Raw genomic sequence first — 22,050 nt, 5'->3', positions numbered from 1 at the left:
GATGGTGTGACTAGACCTGCTTGTACAAACCTTTCAACTTCATGCTGGTTGTGGGATTACTGTATGCCTTTATTCACCCTCAAATAAACACTGAGCGCTTTTTTTTTTTTTTTCCCCCCCTCTAACCTATTTCCTGTGGTAAGAGTGGTAAGAGGAGGAGGTGAGTGAGGTCTGGCAAAATGAAATGCTTAGTAGACCACAGGGAAGTTCTTTTGTGAGGGTGCCAGAGATGGAGTATTAGTTATGGGAAAGAAGACTGCAGAGTTGGCAGTGAAGGAGATCTGGTTGGTATGTGCACATTAGTGTTTCATACTCCTTGCCATGCTACTGGTTTATTTTTCTAGTTAACTCTTTAACAAGCGTATAATGCTGACAGTGACTCCTGCAGTGCTTGTTAGTGCTCCTTGATGCCTCTTCACTGTTCTTCTGGGTAAATTTTTCTAAGAGGTACTGCATTCCTCAGCCACCTTGTAAGATCAACAGATGAGAACTGAAGTATTGATTAGATTACATAAATAGAACTTTCTATTTCATCTTCTGCAGCCTCTACCAGTTATGCACTCTAAGGGATAAGAAATTGTTTTCCTCCATGAGAGCTAAAGAGGTTACATTTTAAAATGTGTAAGAAAGTTCTACTTGCAGATGTATTAAAGCAAACATCATATTATGGTAATTATACTAACTTCTCAACCTGACGTAAGAGCCTTCAATGTATGAAATGATGTGGCCAATCATTTTAAATACTGTTTTTTTTTTCAGAAATAACTAAAAAAGGAAGGTGCTTTACTCCAACTGATTTTCCATATTCTAAGACTTCAAATCATGGTTACGGTAGTTAAAACAAGAGGACTGTAGGTGAGACTCAGTGGATGCAATTCTAAAGCCTGAGTGAACACAAAAGGTTTGACTAAAAGGGACCTGGTCACTTTTGGCCTTCAAGTTTTAGGAATCTGCACCAATGTGAATGAGAAGGCCTATGCACGTGTGTCAGAGTTGGTGTAAAAACTTTGTTTTCATTTGATGGTGTGGAACTAATTCTCTGTGTGTACACAGGTTATAGAGAAATTAGAGAGTCTGGTCCTCCAGGGTGTTAATGTACCTTGAATTTCTATTCATTTCAGTAGATCCGGTATATTTTAGACTTTTCTTTTACGATGTTAAAATAACCTTATTTATGTCATGTCCTTTTGAACATGGAGGTCTATAGCTAAAAAGTTTTAAGCCTGAAAGTTCTCCTTGGAACAGGTCACTGTTTTCAGTTATCTGGGGTTATTTTTTCTTCCTTCTGCTACGGTCACTCTCAAGAAATCAATATATATCTGCTCCGAGCATTTAAATGACAAAATGTCCAGAAAAGCTTACCTGTGGCACGAAATAACCCTTGCTGTTCACCACCCCCTTTTGTGAATACAACCCTGAGTTGCAGTGGGCCAGACTTTGTCTGCTTCCTCTACTGTGATTCAGTGCAATGTATGCTTACATGCAGATGAGACCATGGTGGTTTGGTGTTTTCAGTCATGTGCCTTTTTCATTTTCACTTCATAAGTCACTATCACAATTTTGCTGAACTTTTATGAGAAGCTGATGCCTTTTCAGTTTGAAGATTTCTTCCCCCAAACATTTTCCAGAGGTCAGCACTTTCTGACCAGTGCTGCTTAGTTTCTTTTCCCAGAGCCCTTATTAGTCTATGGTCATCCACTCCCCAAGGACCATAAAAACTGAAAAGTACTGGTTAAACAACTGTCGTCAAGCTTCAGGTCATGTTTGAACACAGATCTAATGGGGCAGAACACAAAGTTAACCTCCAGCATTATTTCTTTTTCATTTGCAGGAAAAATTTGAAGGCTTGTTCCGTGCTTATGATGACTGTGTGACATTCCAGCTGTTTAAAAGCTTCAGACGTGTGCGGATAAATTTTAGTAGTCCCAAATCAGCTGCTCGTGCCAGAATAGAGCTGCATGAAACACAGTTTAGAGGGAAGAAGTTAAAGCTGTATTTTGCACAGGTAATGAAATCTGTTATCCGCTTACATGGTAGCATATAGCTTCTAATGAAATATCGCCCAGTAAAGCTGAATAAAAATAACAAAAGTTTCTCCCGTGCCCAGTCTCTCTGCTAAAGGATTAGTTGAGCCTTATGTTGTCTGAGCCATACCTTCCCAGTAGGCCTGCAATAAACTTGAGGGACCACTTAGGACCCGAGTTGCTTATACAACACACAAGTTACAAAGCTTAGAACAGATTTACAGCATTTGGTATTTTGCATGGGAAACTCTAAGCTGACTATAAAAAAAAAAAAAAAAAAGGCGGAAATGTGAAGTATCCTAAGTTCCTAAAAGAAGTAGGGCTGAATTGCTTTTATCTTTATCTGCAACTCTGAGACAGAGCCAGGTTTCCTCCTGCCTTTTTTTGTCTTACTAAATACATTTTTTAAGAGGAATTCAGTAAGTTCAGTTGAGGGGGAAATGCTAGGGGAGGAGGATGCCTCCAGCCCAGAAGATGCGCAAGGGACTGTAACCATCTGTTAGAAGTAGATGAGGTTTAAATTCTTCTTGGACGAGGGAAGGAGACAGCTCAGATCACCCACAGCTTGGGTGAGTGCAGATACCTAACGCAGACCTGTGCCTGGGTGAGTTCATGTGGCCCTGGCAGTCACAGCCAGGGTACAGAAAGGTGAGGGAGATTGAGAACCCTGACCACTATCTCTTTTAAACATTTTTTATTAAATGGCTGTGACCACAGCGGCTTTTGGGATGCTCGGTAGTGCCAGTAAGCAACAGAGGTGTGCTTTGGGCTGCCAGACCAGTCCTTCAGAGATTTGAAGTTAAGGAAAGCCTCATTTGAAGATCTTAATCAAACTTAAGAGGCAGTTAAGTTTCGAGCCTCTACAGCCCTGTCAAGATAGCAGTTGTTTTGAGCACGTGTAGAAGCAGAAGCTCAGGAAGATGGGGAACTATGACTGTGAAAAACCCAAGGTGCATAGTGGGTTACATGAGTTCAGAAGCTCTTACTATTGGATTTAGGTGTTGAAAGTCCGTCTCAGTCCCATCCTAAATGCCTTAATCTCCTAGATCTGGCTCTCTCAGTTTTCTGAAAGGTTTCAAACTTCAGCTGAAGCAGATACGATGATCATTTCACTCTACGCTATCAAGAGGTTAAGAGGAAACTTGGAATAAACCAGGAAATGGAAAAAAATGGATAACAGTGATTAGTCTGCATATGTAAGCTGATTTCCTACAAAGCCACTTTAAGTGTCTGCACTATGCTCTCCAGGACATGCAGTCTTAAAAGAGTTTACTAGCTGTGTCCAGGGAACGAACACAAGGATAACAGCCCAATGTCTGGGGAGGTCTGTGTTTACATGGACCTAAGGCAGAATGAATAAGAACATCCAGAACTAGAAGTTCTGGGGAACACGGTGTGGGGAGCCCTAACCTGGCTTTCTACAGAGACCATTCAGGTATAGCAGGGCTTTTTATCTCAGGCTTGCTGTCATGCAGATGCAATTTATTGCTTCTGGGCCTGAGCTGGCCGTAAACTTGCTCAGGTGTGACTGCAGTTGTGGCATAATTCATCTGTATTGAGGCTTCTTTAATATACCAGGCAAAAGCAAGAATTAAACTAGATAATTTAAGATACAAATAAAATGAGGAAAAATTAGTTACTGAGACAACCGACTAAGGATCATGATAGATTACTTTATCATTTTAACTCAATAAACCAGATCTTCAGAACTTTTCTGAAGTTACTGATATGGCCTTGTGGCAGGAGTTACTGGTTTCTAGTCTAATGTCTGCTGTTATTTAAGAGTTTAGACCAGTATATGACAAGAGCACCTTTTTAGCCTCACAGATCTCTGAACTGGCAGCTGTGGAGACTAAGGTTTGCTCTTATCCTCAGAGGACATATCCAATAGCACAAACATTGTAGCTTTGCTATAACAGCCCCCCACAGTATATTTACTGTGGAGCCATCTGTAAGGTTGGGATGAAATGCATCTCCAGGCCTTGTCTGCTGAGACTGACGTTGAAACCCTGCCTAGGTGTCATTTGCTATTAGAAGTGTGTGATTTGAGTAGTCATTCCTTTACCCATTGTTACTAAACTAAACAATGTATTTGTTCTGCTTTAAAGATTCAGACCTCTGAGACAGATGGAGACAAGCTTCATTTAGCTCCACCACAGCCTGCAAAACAGTTTCTCATCTCGCCTCCAGCCTCCCCACCTGTAGGGTGGCAACCAATAGATGATGCAACACCTGTCATCAACTACGACCTACTTTATGCAGTTTCTAAGCTAGGACCAGGTAAGCTTATGGTCCTTGTGTGAAAATGTGTCATAAAAAGCAGATGAGAAATAGCAATGTAGAGGAATAACTGCAGAGGAAGTTAGTGTAAAGCCTGTACGTTGCTAAGTTGCATTAAACCTTTGGGTTTAAGTTGATGCATAACAACTGGTTCTTTGCTTAAGAATGAATTTTACTTTATGCATGTACATATTTAACTGCAGGTAGGGTGCTCTGCATTACACACAACAGAGCGTTCTTGCCCTACAAGGGTTAGCCTAAAGTGCAGCTTGTAAGTGCCCTTTGATTGAACAGCAGACCAAGCTTTTTCACACTTTTTTGTGTGTTTATACACAAAATGCATTTACATGCTTTTTTGTGCTTGTTCTTATATTTAGACGGGACAACTGATGGATTTATGCAGGGACAGGACATTTACTTGTCCATGAACTTGAAGAGTTTTCCTTTAGATCAGATCTGCTGTATTCCAAAGCAGATCTCCGTCTGAGTGGAGAATCTCTCACATGAACAAGTTAATTGAGAGAGGGCTACTACTCCCCAGTCGCGACAGGATTGCTCTGTCATTGTTGGGACTGCCCATTCTCTGTTCAAAATAGTATGCAGAAGGAATGGGATTAGTTATAGCCTATGTCAAAATAACACAAATGTCAATGGACAATGCAGTTAGACTTTCTTCTGACTGCCCATCTTCAGCTAGTGTTAGCAATTGAAGCTAGCTGGGATTTTCTGAACAATGGTTTCTCTTAGAAAATGCTGATCTGGTGAAACGAAGCTTTTCATAGGAAAGGATTAGTTTTGATTTAATTAATTTATCTTTTAAAATAGAATTTTCTTTGAAAGTTGTTACAGCATTTTAAAATTTTAGAAACAGAAAAGGTTCCAGTTTTAGGCCTAAGCAGTATCATTTAGAAATTGAGGTCTAACTTACATTCATAAACTATAAGAAAGAATAGCATGCTAAATTATCTTTCTATTGAAACAAAACTCTTCAGATTCAATCTAAAAACATTTCTTTGGTTTTTTTAACTCATGAAAATTTCTCAAGAGTTCATTTTCAAAATTTCTGTGGGATATGAAAATTGTTTTCTCTCCAGCTCTACTGAACGCGTTGCTTTCTTGTGCTGAGAGTAGCTTCCAATTCCAGACATCTGATCACTGGGGCTCTTGTGTAACTGCACTGGTCAACAGAGTAACCCAGAGCTGAATGAAGCACATGGGGTGCAGGACGATGTTTCATGATTCACGTGTTTTGGAGGGTCATGTCACGTCCTTTGCACGTGGGACCTCTCAGAGGGGAAAATATATATGAGGAGAACTTCCTCCGAGACACCTGTGGTTTTTTTTTCCCCCCTTCAGCCAGAAAGTCCACAGACAAAGGCTGTCAGGTCCAACACCTTCTTACTGTATTATGGATTATTATTTTCAGAATTGATGTTTTGCTTCTAAACTGCTGAACAAAAGGAAAACAAAAAAAAACTCTCCTTTTTCCTTTGATACAGCAGTGTTATAAATGGAAGCATGTAAATGAATCCCATAGCTAGCTTGGTAATAAATCGATTCCTATTCTAGAGCAGTGGAATGTGAAATATCACTCATTGTTCCACACTCCAGGACAGCTTTGTGTGAAGGTCATATTCACCCTTGTTTAAGGAGCCTGCAGGGAGCAACATTAAAAGCCATTGTGTGCTCTCTTCTTTCTATTTTTAGCACTTGTTAGATCAATTTTAGTTAACTGCAGTGGAGGCTTTAAAATAGTGCTGCAGTTCTCAGTTCTGCATTTACTATGATTAGAATTTCATTGAAAAACAAATCCCTCCAGAACTCATTTCTCTGTGTCACATCAGTGAAACATGCTTCTGTTAGCTTCATATGCTTGTTAGATTATTCCATTCAACCAAAAACACAGCTAAAAATTGGACTGTGGCTTACCAACTACCAGAAAAAAAAAACTTTTTTGCACAGTTCTTTACACAAGTTACAATATTGAGCCTGACTTTCGCATCTTTAACTCGTGGGGAAATTTTGCTGTATTAAATACACGGATCTGGCAAAACCTGTATATGAGCTGAAGCCCAGGACAAGGCTCGAGCATGTAAGTGGTTCATAGTCTTTTTGTATGTCCTCAGTACAAGGTGAGTTTTACCCACCTACTCCACTGAGAATGCAAATCACACCACTTGGACATGGACCCACACATCATCTCCAGGAATACAGGCCGTCGGCTTTCACGGTGTTCTGCTATCATCATCGCAGCCACAAAATTAGAGACTAAAACTGTCCCTAGGTGCAAAGCTTGGAAGCCTCCCTGCACAGTACAATGAATAGTTTGGAAGTTAGTTAACACGTTTGCTTTGTGTTGTCTTTTTGCAAGTGCTGTTTTGGGAAAAGGTGTGGGGTTTTTGTTTTGTTTTGGTGGTGTTTCTGGGTTTTTTGTTTTTTTTTTTTTTGGTAATGTGGCTGCAGCAATGTCTATCTAGCATCCCAAAGGTCTTAAGAGATAAGATTTCTTCTTCCTGTGCACAAAGGACTGGATTTTGGCCCTACAGCATTAAATTGAGTTCTGTGAGGGCGCCCTTCCATCTTATGGAAGATCTCGGTGCATTTAATTAGTTTCTAGGTGATCGATGTGTATTTTCACTGTTCTGCAGATGTAGAGATTGAGCTCTGAATGATACAAGAACAGTATGCAGCAGACCCTAGTGATAGAGCTAGGAGCTGTGACAGTGGTCAGCTGTGTTCTGACCACTAGCCTACAATTTTTTCAGTATACTGCAAATAAAGAGGTGTTGTCGTTAATCTCTTTAATGATGAAAAATGCTTCTACTGGCAAGAAAACTTCCAGTAGTTTAAAATACCAATGAAGATATAAAGACATTGTAATGAACTAAGGCAGGAGTTTGGCTGTCTGCCTGTCCGGCCCGGGTTGTGTCTCTTCCTGGCCTGACTTTAACCTGGCTCTCTTCTACACGAACCCTTGCTACCTACAAAGCTGCTGTTTCGTCTAGGGCCTCATTGTTTTCCATGACATTTTTATAAGGCCGTAATTTCATCCCACTGAGAAACGCAGGAAATAATTTTATATAAGAGATGTCTTCAAAAGGGGAAAACCATCTCCAGGCCCAGGCTGGGTATTCAGCAGAGTTACTCTTTAAGAAAAAGCAGCTATTCTTGCTCTGCCCTTTATTAGCACAGCATTTTGCAGACCATGTTTCCGCCTCTAGTAGTAGGTCCTTACTCTAGTGGAAAGTAGTCATCCTTTCCACCTTTCTTCCCCAACGCACACGTTTCTTCCTGCCTCTTATTCCTGCTTTTTGGGCTCTTTCACACCTGTTGCAGTACAGGTTGTTAAGAAGTTGGGGTCAGTTCCTTCCTACAGCTCAATCTTCTTATCTCAAGCTACAGCAGAGTAGTCTCTAGCCTCCTTCAATTGTATGCCCTCCTCCCCAAAGCTGGCTTGTCAGCTGTAAAGCAGGTACTCCCTTGTACTCCATCACTTTCAACACCTGCGCTCTCCGGAGTGCCTTCCCCTAGGATCCCTGTACACCAGGTGCTACCCTGCCTCCCCTTGCCATCCTCCTGCCCTCCTGCCCCCCAGCAGACTCCCAGACAAACTGCCTTTCTCATATGGCTTTGATTGATGAAGCAGGGCCCCACTGATAAGGTCTGCACTGAACAGTAAAGCAAGAATACGGCAGAGTCCTAAGTACTCAACTGCTCCGTATGCTCACCGGGGCAGTTTTGTCCTGTGTCAGCTAGCAATTGCCTACGCAATGTACAGTCACTATTTGAAAAATAGTGCAGGCCAGGCACCATCTCCAGTAGCCCATATAAACAAGACTATACCAGTTTTGGTTTCTTCCACATTTCCCAGTCCCTCAATGACCTTCCACCAGGCTTTGCTCCTCCTAAATGCCCTCAAACTACAGTCCACATCATGTAAAACACTCTATTTTGCACTATGAAAACACCCTTCTGAAGTGCTGCACATGATGGCTCTTAGGTCCGCAGAGGAACCACTCGAGACATGAAGGAGACTGTGCTGGTCTGTGGCATTTGGCTTCCAGGTCTGAGAATTACTACTGACTGGGGGAAGGATTAGGCAAGGGTCTCTGTTTTGCCTCTGAGTAATTCAGACATAGATGTTGCTGCTTTGCTCTGGCTGGGCTTAGTGAGCAGGATGAGCAGCTTCTGCCTCTGCTCTGCCCTCTGAGTTTGGCTCACCCTTGCACAGGAGTGAGAACGGGGGAGCGGAGGAAGCCCTGCCCAGCTAGGCAGTAGTTACCACGCACAGGATTTCAACCTATGTCTCAAACAGCAGATTTTCTGTGTCCCGGTGATTTCAAACCTATGTTTGTACTCACTGATCTAAAGGCAATATGCCATCCAGGGATGGGCAGGGAAGGATAGAAAGGCAGGCAGATGGTGCTAGATGGAATTTTCCATCGCCGTCCTCCCCTTCCCTCTATGTTCTGTGGCTTCTGCTGCCCTTCCCTCCCCACGCCAGGGGCAGGGTGCATTAGATCTGCAGCAAGGGTGTAGAAAGGTTTCCCGCTACCTTTCTTGGCTGGCCAGGAGAGGAGGGTGCCCTTCTCCCATCATGTTAGTGATGGCTCCCCAGAGAGCAAATCCTCCTTTTTAGGTATGGCAGATCCACGCAGCAGAGGTGCCGCATGACATGGGTTGTTTATCTCTTCTGGCATATATGTGTACTCATACAAAGGAGCAGTGTAATTAGCCCCATATTATTTGAAAAGCACTTGGATGAAGGGACTATAAATGGAAGGTATTATTAAGATGCTAATGACATGTTTAACATGGAGCGGACAGCTCTGAACCCATTAACCTTTGATAATGATTCACAATCGGGGATGAGGTAACTGCACAATATCGCTACCTTTTCTTCATTATTAATTAAGTATATGAATATGCTCTTTGCTGGACGAAAGAGCCTCATCAGACAAGACAGGCACCATCAATGAAAGGTCACTGTACTGGTTCACAAAAGACAGAAATCTATATGCTACTATTTTTAATTCTGAAAGTTGCTCTTGTTCTTGTGCTGTTCCTCTTGTCATCTTCCTTGCATCGCCTGAGGCTGAAGGTTTGTTTATGGTTTGTCATCGCAGAAGGTAGCGCTAAAGTGCATACAAATGGCCAGGAGCATTGTTGAAGGGTGAAACTTTAAATTCCTGTTCTTTTTTCTTACGTCAAGGAATAAATAGAGGAACATCACTACTATTTTCAAGGGTTTCTTAGGAACATTTTCTGGCAACTCAGTATAATGGATGTACCACGCAGCTTAACTCTCCCTGCATTATTCCCTGAAGGTAGAGTTTAGATATTAGTATACTTGATACATTTTGTGATATTTTTCTGGAAAAAATTGATGCATGTTTCTCTTGTTAGCTCAGCTTATACAAATATCTAGGCAATTTATACTGCCTAGAAGGAAGGGTTTGAGAAGGAGATAGCCCAAAGACTGCTGAAGGAGAAGGAGACTCCTCCGTGGGAGTCCTCTGGCTTAACCTGTAAGAATTTCTCTAGGCAAATGGAAAAGCAGGAGTAGTGGGGCAACGTAGGGCATGAGAATGCCAAGGGTCTGTGATCATCAGCATCAGAGATGGGCGAGCGATTGTAGGAGATGACTGTAGAACCAGATAGTGTACGATATGGCCAGGAAAACGTTCACCGTTTTGATGGTGTTTTCGTGAGTTTAAAGGGTGGAGAGGATTCCAGGCAACGTATGTAGGAGAGGACCTCAAGGAAAACTTTGTGTCCTCTCCTGAACACGTCATATAGGGTATCTGAATCAGATACTTAGGGCAAGTTAGGGCTCAGCACCCTGAAAAACTGGTCTGACACCAAAACTGAGATTATGTTTCCTGTTCTGAGCAGGAACTCGTTTTGTTTAAGTGATAAAAATGCTACCACTTGAGGTAAGGACAATGCTGATGACTTTTGCTGAGCTTTTCAGCTATATGACAGAACTCTTCCATTTCTTCTCCTAAATCTTACAGTCACTTTGCTTTGGGAAAAATAATGCTCTTCTAGTGCCAAAAAAATAAATAATCAGCAAGTGTAAATTGACAAGAGAGCATCACAGAATGGGCTGGAGAGCAAATGAGACAATGAAATAACGAGACAAATGTTTTGAATGATATTAACTACAAAAACTTGTAAGCCTTAATCCTGCTAACTTGACTTGCTACCCTTAGCTTGGGACAGCCTGTGTTTTGTCACTAGCTTGACTGCAGTGAATTAATCATTACTGCAGTAACTTTAACTGCTGTGGATTTAGCTTTTTTTTTTTTTTTAAAGCTGGGGGATATTGCTTGGGGGTGAGGGTGGGGAATGGTGAGCAGGAGGGGAGAGGTAATCTCACTGTGTCTATTGAATTTTTGCATTGTATTTATTACCTTAGTATTTTTTGCAAGATAAAACAACCCTTACCTTTAGGAACAAGATACCATTGTATAAAAATCCCTTAGTTACTGTCGTCCTGTTCCTACCTCAGCCATAACAAGGTTTTCTGCATTTTGAGCCACAGGTCTGCAGGCATGAATAACTGTGAGTACAGAATTGAGTCTGCAGCTCATTTATGCTCAGAAATAACTGTATGCCTTAAAAACCCAATTTATGAGTGCATCACATTTTGATTTGCAAAGTGACATTAATTGCTGTTGCAGTTACTTGCGCCAGAGGCATTTGAATGTTTTTCCTAGTGTCTGTACTTATTTCTACTGTTCTTTTTCAGCGAAAAGAATCCTTCCGGGAAGGATTTGAACAGTAAAAGAATGTGGCATTTGAACTAGGATTATTACCTTTTAAGAGGGCAGTGAATCTGATTTACTTCATGGTGTTGGTGCATGGGGAAAGGGCCCAGCTTTTGTGTGTGTGGAGCACTGCAGAGCTCCTTGTAGCTGACAGTGACCAATGTAGCCTTCAGTGCTGGTTGGCAGCATTGACGTCAGCCCATAGCCGAGAAATTAGCTGAAGCCCGCAGGGAAAACAGGCACAGAAAAACCATATAATTTCTCAATGCAGCACAACCAAGCTATTTCTCTTTTTATATTTTAGCCTGTCAACAAGACCTGTAATGCTTTGCTCAATTTGGATTCAGAAGAAGGGTTGCCAAAAATAGAGCAGTTAAATGTCAACATTAATGGTATCACAGCAGTAAAATATTTCTCACAGCAAGATGCCTGACTCGTAGCTATTATTCACTAGTTGCCTCCTATTTTTTAGGCAAAAATGCAGCACATCCTCTAATCCCAGGCCACACAATCTTACTCGGTCCAAGAACTTATCAGTGCAAATAGTATGCGATGACAGTCCCAGAACCACGTGTGCTAATGCAGGTCCAAACCTGCAACCCTAACATGAGTTACTCTGCCACAAAGTTGTGAAGAAATTAAAAATCCAGATTAGTACCATGACAAACTCAAAGTGCTTTGAGGTAGCGACGGCAGTTTCACTTTCTTTGTACAGCACCTAGCATTTTTGGCTTCTGCCTGTGATGCAAGTTTTTTGGAGCTACTGTACAACGAATATGTGGAGGATTTGAGCTCAGCTAGTTATACTAGCACCTCACCTTCCTCGTGTCAGAATATTTTACAGGCGATATGCACTGGTTTTAGAGCAATCTTAAGAAAAAAAACCCAAGATATATCAGGTATATATATGGTCATTGTAAGCCCATTTGAACTTAAATGCAGTTTGTGTGTCTCGGAGATGACAAAAGTGGTCCAAAAGGGGGCAGGATGTTATCTGGAACAGTTTTTATCGCATTTTTTAGCACTGCTAATGGACGTCTCTCTCCTCTGAAAGACCCGATTCATCACGTCAGAAATGCAAAACACTATAATAGACACCACTGTATTTCACTTTGGACTGGTTTCCATTGGGCCACGTTCTGGTGCACTATCCATTCTAGCCTTAGTTATGCCATGCAGAGCAATGATCACTAATGGCCCCCCGGGGCAGGAACCCCAGAATCTGCTGTGGCAGTTGGTGTAGTCCAGCCATGTTTGCCCTCATCCATATTTAGGAGCAGCATACATCCACAACTGGGCAGGGATGCGAGTATTTTGCAGTCCAACAGTGCTGCTGCTCAGACTGCCATCCTTTGAGCTAACTATTTTTCTGTGCTTCCAGGAGAGAAATATGAGCTGCATGCAGGAACAGAGTCCACCCCCAGTGTGGTAGTGCACGTCTGTGACAGCGACATGGAAGACGAGGAGGACCCAAAGAATTCTCCAAAGCCAAAAATCATTCAAACTCGGCGCCCTGGTCTGCCACCTCCTGTATCTAACTGAGCCTCGCCAGCAGAAAAAGCACTTCTCTCCTCCAACACAGCTCTTGTTTTTTGTTTGCTTTGTTTTATTGAAAGGCAGCCATTGCCTTGTGAGTACCAGGACATTTAGCTCATTGAAATCCCTCACAGTAATCAAGCCTGTGTAACAAAAGGGCTAGGAAAAAGATCTTTGTATATGTAATCATATCACACACCAACTACACTAATAGCTTTTCCGGAAAGGACAAAAACAGGCTGAAGCAGGAAGGGGGGGGTCAGTCTGAGGACTTTTCACAGCTATAATTTGCATGCTGTAACACCACCACCAGAGAGATCAGTCAGGATGGGCAAATAGGCTGATACCGGGCTTGATATTCAAACTCACAGAATACTCATTGCTGCCCTTCATCAAAGAGCCTGCTTCTCTGCCCTCCTGAGTTCCCCAGCAGACCTCAATCTTTTCCTTTTCGGTGGGAGAGGGGTGGGTTTTTTTTTTTTTTTTAATCTACTATTGGCATGGTGGCCTTTTTTCATCCTTCTGAAATTTTCTTAAAGGACACCATCTTTGCAACATGTTTCAGAAACAGCAGAAAATCACCCTCTTCCACCAACAGCTGCAGAGACACCTGGTCCTTAATAGTGGTAGGGATGTGACACAGAGCTCTCCGGGCTGAGGGGAGAGGGAGTAGCTTGCTGAAAAGTCCCAGGCCTTTCAGCCTCCTCTAAGGAGGAGGGAGCCAGAATATCAATAGGGACTGACATTTTACCTTCCATAGAGGTTTGAATGGTACTTCTCTCTGAGTCTGAGGGGAAAAAGAGAAGCCAGCTGACTGCTGATTTACGGTGGGATTCATTGCTCTGTTGTACCTGCAAGTTCTGCTGATGATAAAGGCTTCCCTAGTGGTGTGTCGAATAGCCCTGAAACCAACTTTTTGTAATTAGCTGTACATCCCTAATAATTAGTCCTTTTTCCTCCCTACTTCCTGTGCTTTAAAGCCCTTCTGGAGCTGTATGCAATTTGGGTTTGTGGAGGTGAGGAGATTGGTTGGTATTCTCTGTTGTTTTTTTGTCTTCTCCTTTTTCCCCCTCTCTTTTTTTATTTTTTTAGGCCAAAGACAACAGGACCATAATTACACACTTGAAATTAGACTGCATGAAATTGAATCCCCTTTTTCACTCTGTCCTGCATGTTTATTTCACTTGCTATGTATACTGGGTTACAAAAAGTGTTCCGTGTTTTCATCATGGCTGACAGCAGACAGATACTGGATTCCCTGTCTGGTAGATCCTCCATGACTTTTTTCATGCGTACTTGTCATTTTAAGAACATATTTTCTAGACGTTTGAGCTCTGATTTTGCATATACTTAAGCATGCGCTTAACTTTATGCACATGAGTAGTTCCACTGAAATTTAATACTGCAGAAAACTGAGCATATGTGTAAGATACAGTGGGATTTTTAGGCACAGGCTAATTAGCTGCAGCTGCACTCCCCCAAAATGACAACCAACTGGCACAGGAAGATTCCATGGTTTAAATTCCTTTACAAGTTAAAATAACTTTAAAAAGAAAAATCTTGGAAGCTCCTTCTAGGATCTGAAAAGTCAGTTCCTAAGTTCTGTAATCAAGATCATGACATAAGACGTATAGATCGGGTTTCTGAGGGAAGGTTCCATTCCGCTCTTAACTAACAGTATGGCTACAAAGCTTCAGTAGAATCAGTGTCACCCTCGTTGCTCTATTGGCCCTGCAATACTTCCAGGAGGAAAGGTATGTTGTTTTGTCAGCGAAGTCAGGAGATACCGTTCTCATCCATGGTGAGAACGTTCTGAGAAGTAAGTACTTGCCCATTGTCATGTAGTTCATTCTCTCACCACCACCGTCCCTTAATATTCCTGTTGAAATATAGAGCCTTTCTTAGAATATAACTGTAATGTGATCATTCTTAATACATTGTGGACATTGTGTATGTTACACTAACGGAAAAGCATGTGAAATACAACGGAGAGTGAACAAGAAATTGAGGCTTCAGTATCTTCATGATATCTTGAGTAAAGTTGTCTTAAAAATAACTCCTCAGAGGCTTCACTTCAATTAGTTTTCAATGATGCGTTTAGAATTGATTTAAATAAATAATTTGTCACTTACTACCCTAGGACGAAAATGTGATATTCCTGTTGAAAATAGTCACAGGCCACCTATAATATTTTAGGAGTGATGTCTTTTTCTAAAAGAACAAGCTGAATGCTAACACCTGTTCATTTTAGACCAATTCTTGGCCACATCCTCGAGTGAGGTAAATGATCAGAGATCTTCACTGATTAGGATTTTTACGTCTAAAAATGTTAAGAGGGCTAAATCTCATCCTTGTGTCTGTGTACTCAGACTTTGGAGAGATTTGGTGCTGAACTGATTTACAGACTTTGGCTTCCATTGATTTAAAACCGTACTGCAAATAAAGCACTGGATCTTAAATGTTCTTTTCTTAAAGCACGTTAATGGACATAGGTTTAAAAACAGGCCCACCTCAAAGATGATTCTTTACAAAACTATACAGTACTATCTTGGAGGAGGTAGAACAGCTTCGTTGTGTAAAGCACAGAAGTGCAGTTTCTGAGTTGTGAGAACTCAGAAACCTGTTGTAACTGTGGTCAAAGGTTAAAAATTGCCCTTGTATGGTAAAATAAAGTCATCAAAGAAAAGTATTTCAGGTATTATGGAACAACTTCCCTATCATAAAAGTTACATTTGTCATTGTCTTAATCTTGTATTTTGCTAGCAGCTGGCTCTTGCTTGGCCTAGGGGGGAAAAAAAAAGGGCTTCTTTCAAAAAAATGCTGACCATCTGGAAAACAAAATTCCTTTATAAATTCAGTAATTCACATCCTGTTGTTCTGTTCAAAACAAAGCTGCCAATGACTTCATTGGGAATTTTCTTTTGTGTAGCATCTCTAAGGTCAGTCCCTATGACCTGTCCCTTTCATAGGGGTATCTACAGTGCTAAAGTAGATTCCCTCTTGTAATATAAATAAGATCTACATTTATTCATTACATTAGAGCTTCTGATGCACAGTGATGTAGATGATGTCCTTCTAATGTCCTTTCTGAGTGTGAGACTGTGCAAGTGGCTGGCAGCGATGCCCTGGGGCCCTCTGCCGAGTGTGCGCTGCTCCTGCTGCTGCTTAGGAATTAAAGGAAGAAAGCAGGGCAGGGCAGTTGCTGTTTCTGTTGCCCTCCGCCCTACTTGTCCTTCCTGATCTCTTCAGATACAAAATGTAAATTCTAATGACTCTCTTCGTACAGTTAAAAGCATGAAAACATTTCCAGTGCTGGGAACAGGGAGCATTTTAGGATCTGCTCTTTTGGAATAGAAGAATGAAGAATCTGTGGCCTTGAGATATATATAATTTTTTTTTTTGTAATTAAGACGAGCTAATACAACCCCTACCACATGCACACGTACACACTCGTATACAGCTTGTTTTCAGCCAGAAAACATAGCAAGAGCATCCCTCCTGCAAACCTTAACAAGAATACAGACATGGTTATTGTTAAGTGCTTTATTTTATAAAAATGTGCCCTCTGGCTAAACTATAGTCCATTTGTTCAACGTTTATTCGCTCCTAAATTGGGTGGATATTTTTTCTCTTTTTTTTCTTTTTTTTCCCCCTCCATCAGTGACAGTGAAAAAGTTTTCTGGAAGAAGAGGGACTGTTCTCTGTATGGGATGATAGAACTGACTGAACTGACTGTCTTTTGCAAGACTTGATTACAGTGGCATGGCTGAGCACTGTGAAAGATATGTTAGCATTTCCATTGTATTGTACATACTTTTGAAATATTCTATTTAGTCATATTTTATAGGAGTATTATGCTAGTTGATCACTTTTGCACTTGTATAATTCAGAGCTTAGTTTTAAGAATAAATACGGCAAACAATAATTTTTGTGTTCTGTTTGCGTTGGCATTTTGAAAAGCAACATTGAAACTGTGTTAATAAACTGACTAGTAGGATATACACCACTGCTCTCTTAACTAATAGAACTGAAACTGCTTAAATGCATGACGTAGGCCAAACTCGTTTCAATATAAGTTAAGAAATTAGAGAAAAAACAAACAAAAAAGCCTTCTGGTTTGCAAGATATGCCAGATTCCGTTTTAAGCTCCTGCAGTTCCACTGGGTCATGTGGACTTGCACTGGTTCACTGTGGATTTGGCTAGGTGTATGCCAAAAAAAAAGTATATATTGCACCATCCCAGGTGAGCAAAAATATATCCCTGCCAGCTGAAGTGGTTCTCCCTGTACTTTTGTAATAATGGGTAAACATAATGGGTGTATTTAAATCAGTAACGTGACATCCAGCTAATGCAGAAACTGAGGAAAAAGTTACATTAGCACTAATTATTTATTAATAGGAGTCACTGTAGTCTCTTCTGTCAGTTATTACTGGATATTCCAAAGGACTGGAAACCAGGAGATAAGGGCCTGCTAAGTAACTGCATCAAGAAATTCTTATGTTTGATCTTATGCCAGTCACTCAGATATGCATTTTGAAAAGTGCTTTTTTTTCTGGGTGCCCAGCTAAAAGACCTGTTTCTCAAAGGATGATTATTCACGAATCTGAAAATTACATCTCTTTTTAAAAGTTTCATTCAAAAATGTAAGCTTTCAACTCACCGATTCCTTTTAAAAAGACGAGCCCTACCCTCCTGGTTTTGATTAGAAACAAGTATTAGCAGGCATCTTTTTACAGAGTACTTTGGAATCTAGTGGCCAAGTGTGCTGCAGAAAGCCTGATTATTCTTTACTGTTAGTCTGTTTACTGCTGAGGAGAGCTCTTTTCCAAATGAGCTTTCCCCAACTACCACAATCTGATCTGACTGAAATGTTGTATTATTTACCTGCTGTTTGGCTTTTCCATCTTGTTGAGCATTGGATACAACAGCTGGGAATAAGCTTCAAGGCTTCACATGTGAACAGTAGGGTGCTGCATGTCCAAAAGGATTTCAACTGGTCTTTGCTTGCGGACATGCATGTCTGTATACATACAGCTCCAGTGAGCACTTAATTTGTACACGCAGATAGGCAGCATCTATTTATACTGGGAATTTGTGCATGCAAGTGATAATGTGCAATCTAACCCTGCATGGTATCAAATAACAGGAGTTAATGCTATTTCTCTTGTCTGTAGCAGGGGCTTGACACTCATGGCTTACGCCTTGATTACTGACAGTCCTGGCTGAAGTTCTGTGTACTTCATTACTGATCACATTGCTATTACTGTTTCTTGCACAGCCTCCGTTTTTGTCCTGAAGCAAAATAGTCAAAGCAAGAGAGACAGTAGGAACGACAGTTGAAAAGACCAGGGCAGACCACAGTTCTGTAACGGGGACTGTACTTAACATCAAATCACTTCCAGCTGATAGGCCCAGCTTTTTGAAAGGGATTCAACATCTCACAATTCTATTGCCTGATGACAAAATCTGTAGTCAGTTTGGTAGTATTACTGACAGACTTACTGGAATAACTTGCTTGAAGTGAAGGCCATATCTGTCAGGGATCTGGGGACCTGGAACAAGCTCTTCATGGATGAAGGGATTCGAGTAAGTTATTATGGATGGATAAATTTGGTTAAAGTGGCAGCGCTTTTAGATTGCCTCCTTTAAAGAGTTTTTACTGAATTCATTTCTGTTCCTTCTTCAAAAATGGAAATCTTTCACCTCAAAGCATTTATCCACTTGCAGCTTTTTTACACACATTAGTGTGAATTTAAGACCTTTGCATTTTACTGTTTCCTTTCTACCTAGGAAATCCTATTTAGTTCTCTTTCACCAAAAAACAAAACTGGGTATGGATTAAAGTTCCAGACAGACCCTGGCTTAAATTCATCCTCATGTGATACTCTTGAGTCACGTTATCAAGAAAAAAAATTTTTGATGTGTTTTAGCATGTTTCCTAGGGGAAGTACAGCAGCTTTCAAATATTTGGGATTCCTCTTAAAAGGAGAGAAGTTTTTGCTTTTAAATACATTTAGACTGCTGCATTCACGGTAGAAGTGCAAGGGAGGAAGTGGTGTAAAAGCTGTTTCCCACATGCCTATTTGAAGTGTGTGCAGATTAGCTGCTGCATTTGCATTTGGCTTGCACTGTCACAGGTAGAACAGCAACAGTACTCCCAATGGAAAGGCGAGAACTCCTAATGCCTTTACTGCAGAGATGCTTGAAAAGCATTTGTAAAAAGCCTTAACTCATCTCTCTCTTTTTGTAATTGCTTTATCAACTTGTTCAGCTGCTACACAGAGCTTCTGGGGCTACAGTGTGTGTCATCCGTGGTTTCTTTAACTGTACCAATGCAGTGGCTACAAGTCTACAATCCGGGACGTTTATCAATGGGATCCTTGCTAGAGAAATGAAGGCGTTCAGGACCTTAAGACGGACTTCAGGATTTAAACCCATGTAATTGATAGCTATATAAAGAAGGGCCCATTTGCTGTCCCTGAGTCAGGGGCTTCCTCACCCATCACAGTAAGCGTATCCAGCAAGAAGGATTAAACTTCTCTGTTATTATACACGAGAAAATCAGCTTTGTTTTAATAAATCCTTGTAACTGATCATTAATCTAGTACCAGAAACTTGTGTCTATATCAGTGCCACAAAGAGGTGTTCTTGTCACTGTTCAGTTAATGAAAGTAAATGTTTTTAATCCATTTTAGAGCAGAGTTCTTGTTCAGAAACTTGAAAGGAGTATGATCATCTGTAATGACTGATGGATCCTTAAATGTTGATTTGGCAAGTTGTCCTACTGTGGGTAGCTGCAGAAATATTTCATGTATGTTGTTGTAGGTTTGAAAACATTAATCATGTTCTCATTCAAGTGTCTGCATTTCTGACACAGATGTGACATATCTGTATATATTATAAATCAATACTATTTTTAACCATATATTTTGTACAAATATTCACATTAGCTCTGTATTTCGGTGAAAATCTATTATGGTATTAAACATTTTGGTGGAATTAGCAAACTCCTGGTCTATGCTTTATTTTCATTTTATTGTTAGAGCAGTTTTAAACAGCTGAGGTATTTCTTATACCCAAGACAAAAATTATCCTTTCTAGCTATGCATAACAGTACCTCTCCCTCTAGTGACTAGTTCCAGCCACTGCAGAAGCTTGCAGGTCAGTGTAAATTGCACAGACCTCTTGGTCTGAGGGATGAAAGGCTAAGTTTACATAAGCATGAGTATTATTTTTCCCATTTAATCAGAGCAACTGTTAATGGTAACAGTAAATTGCTGTTGAAGGGCACCTAACAATGGATTTCACAATACACACATGCAATTTTATAATGGCTCTTTCTTTTTTACCCCTTTTTCTGAAGCTTCTGATGTTGGTCACTGTCAGGAACAGGCTGCTAAACTTTGTGCTACAGTTGTGGTCTAATTCAGTTTCCTATGCACAACAGCAACGTCCATACAGCTTCTATGAAGATATCACCCTTGTTCAAAAAATTGAGATATGCTGGCAGGAGGCCACATTTTCCACTGCTCCACGCTCGAATTAGTCCCTTACTGCATGGGCCTGGCCAGCTCAATGATTTCAAGTTCACGAAGCCAAGCTATAATTTAATGTAAAAAAGGAGGGGTGATAGCCAGAATCTGTCCTTGGATTACAGCCTTTACACAGATTATATGTAACACTTTTCTACCTGCTTACTAATAATTTACTATTTTGGAGATGTGAAGCCTACAGCAGGTTACCACCACCAGTAAGGTAAATACATCTCGTATGGATTAGGCAAAAAAGAACAAGGCTGTTTTTATTTGTATTGTAATTGATGAGTAAAAATTTGTGCATGCTCTTGATTCTACCATTTCTTCAAAAGCTGATTGTTATGTTGGTTTGCTCCAGAAGGCCTTAAATTTGGCAGTGCTGGCGATAAAGTCATTAAAAAGTAGCATGTTCCTATACGCTAATGAAAGAAAAATGGTTTTCCACGCTGCCTGGTAGTGGGAAGTTATTTGTGTTGACACATAAGGCATGCTTTCTGGACCACTATAGTTCAGATCCTCAACTACTAATGATGGGAAATCCTGCTTGTAGTTTTGTTCTTGCCAGCAGTTCACTAGTGAGATTCGGAGGAATAAACTGATTTCACTCTTCCTTCTGTGGCATGGTTATGGTTATGTGATGTCTTGTACATCATAACATGGAAAAAAGTAAATTTCTGCCATAACCAAAAAGAAAAATAACTTAGAGCCGTAGAACATGAGATAGGGGAAAAAAGACAGAGACAACTGAATCAAAATCTATGTTTGTTAAACTGAAGAAGCACTTGCAGATATCCAGAAATGGAAAGTGAATTTTGCTCCTTATGTTTACAGTCAGTTCAAAGTACAGTTGGCCTAGGCAAGTCCCATTTCTCTTGTTTGTTTAAAGTAAGTCCATGGCATGCAGTGACCCCACACCCTTATAATTTGCCTACCTTTAGACCTAAACAGAAGTAGCGTTAGTATTGACCGATACCAATAAACTACGCTCCTAAAAGGTGCGGAAAATTGACCCTGTCAACATGTTGGGATAGAGGAGCACAGCTCTGCAAAGCAAATCTGCCCAAACGGAGAGCTTCCAGCAACTTCTTACCACAGCCATAGGTGCAGACTGGATTAAGATTCTGGCACAACGCAATGACTCCACAGCTTTCCACATCATGAGAACATCTGCAGAAGGCAAAACAAAAAAAAGGCAGAAAAGAATGAGGAACAGAGTAAAGCTGTTTATTTCCAAACTAGCTAAAACTAGCCACTGCTGAGAAGTGAAACACCGAGATGATTTTTTCAGTTGTCCAGCCTCACTGTGCTGTGTAGACAGCACCATACACAGCGCTTTGCCAGCTAACTGGACTGCTTAACACTGAGGCCTCTTAGTAACAAATCTGAAAGGCTCGATGCCTGCTGGTCCCCTGTCGAGCAGAAGCCCTTGTCTCAGCCGTGTCCTCCCAGGGATAATTATAATAAACGCCATTAGCAAGTACTAACGGCGTTATGCCAACAGTAAGTAACTCCACTGACAGGCAATAATGGAGTTAGCTATTATAACACTGTAAGATTTACACGACAACACTTATAACAGCGACTGCCAAAGACTGAGGCGCCCGCTTTGGACAAAGAGGGCGCTGAGAAGCCCCGTGTCCACCTGTGCCTCCTGCTGGGATGCCGCTGCTGCACTACAGCCACCAGCCCGCTCCGGGCTACTCCGGGCCTCTTCACCTTCAGCTTTTTCGCTTGGACGAGGAGGATCGGCCGCCGCCGCCGCCCCACCGCCCCCCGGCCGCCGCCGCCGCCGCCGCCACAGCTCCCCCACCTCCTGCCAGCGCCGCGCATGCGCCACCCTTCCCCCCCCCGTCCAGTGACCGTTATTCCGGCTTGAGTGACAGCGCTGCTGGCCACTCAGA

At 41.3% G+C, this 22,050-nt stretch overlaps 1 protein-coding gene and 1 long non-coding RNA gene across 4 annotated transcripts in view; one reads left to right on the top strand and one right to left on the bottom strand.

Moving 5' to 3' along the window:
- RCAN2 (regulator of calcineurin 2) overlaps positions 1–16,538 on the top strand; it is a 99,973-nt gene extending 83,435 nt beyond the window's left edge. For both annotated transcript variants that reach the window (XM_068936995.1, XM_068936996.1), the window contains 3 exons: positions 1,832–2,005; positions 4,133–4,304; positions 12,459–16,538. In XM_068936995.1, the coding sequence (XP_068793096.1) occupies positions 1,832–2,005; positions 4,133–4,304; positions 12,459–12,619 (507 nt within the window). In that variant the 3' untranslated portion in view covers positions 12,620–16,538. The remainder of the gene's footprint in view (positions 1–1,831; positions 2,006–4,132; positions 4,305–12,458) is intronic.
- On the bottom strand, positions 13,676–21,967 carry LOC138066673 (uncharacterized). 2 transcript variants are annotated; one of them, XR_011139965.1, is made up of 3 exons: positions 21,866–21,967; positions 21,240–21,316; positions 13,676–20,823 (listed from the first exon to the last, which is right to left on the bottom strand). It is a non-coding gene; the product is annotated as an uncharacterized lncRNA (long non-coding RNA). The 2 variants fall into 2 exon arrangements; XR_011139964.1 differs by having other exon boundaries at positions 21,792–21,939.
- Positions 21,968–22,050: the final 83 nt, after the last annotated feature.

This window comes from Struthio camelus, chromosome 3 (assembly GCF_040807025.1).
Source record: "Struthio camelus isolate bStrCam1 chromosome 3, bStrCam1.hap1, whole genome shotgun sequence".
Lineage (NCBI taxonomy): Eukaryota > Metazoa > Chordata > Aves > Struthioniformes > Struthionidae > Struthio > Struthio camelus.
The sequence above is the reverse complement of the archived record's forward strand: the minus strand, read 5'-3'. Positions and strand labels throughout refer to the sequence as shown.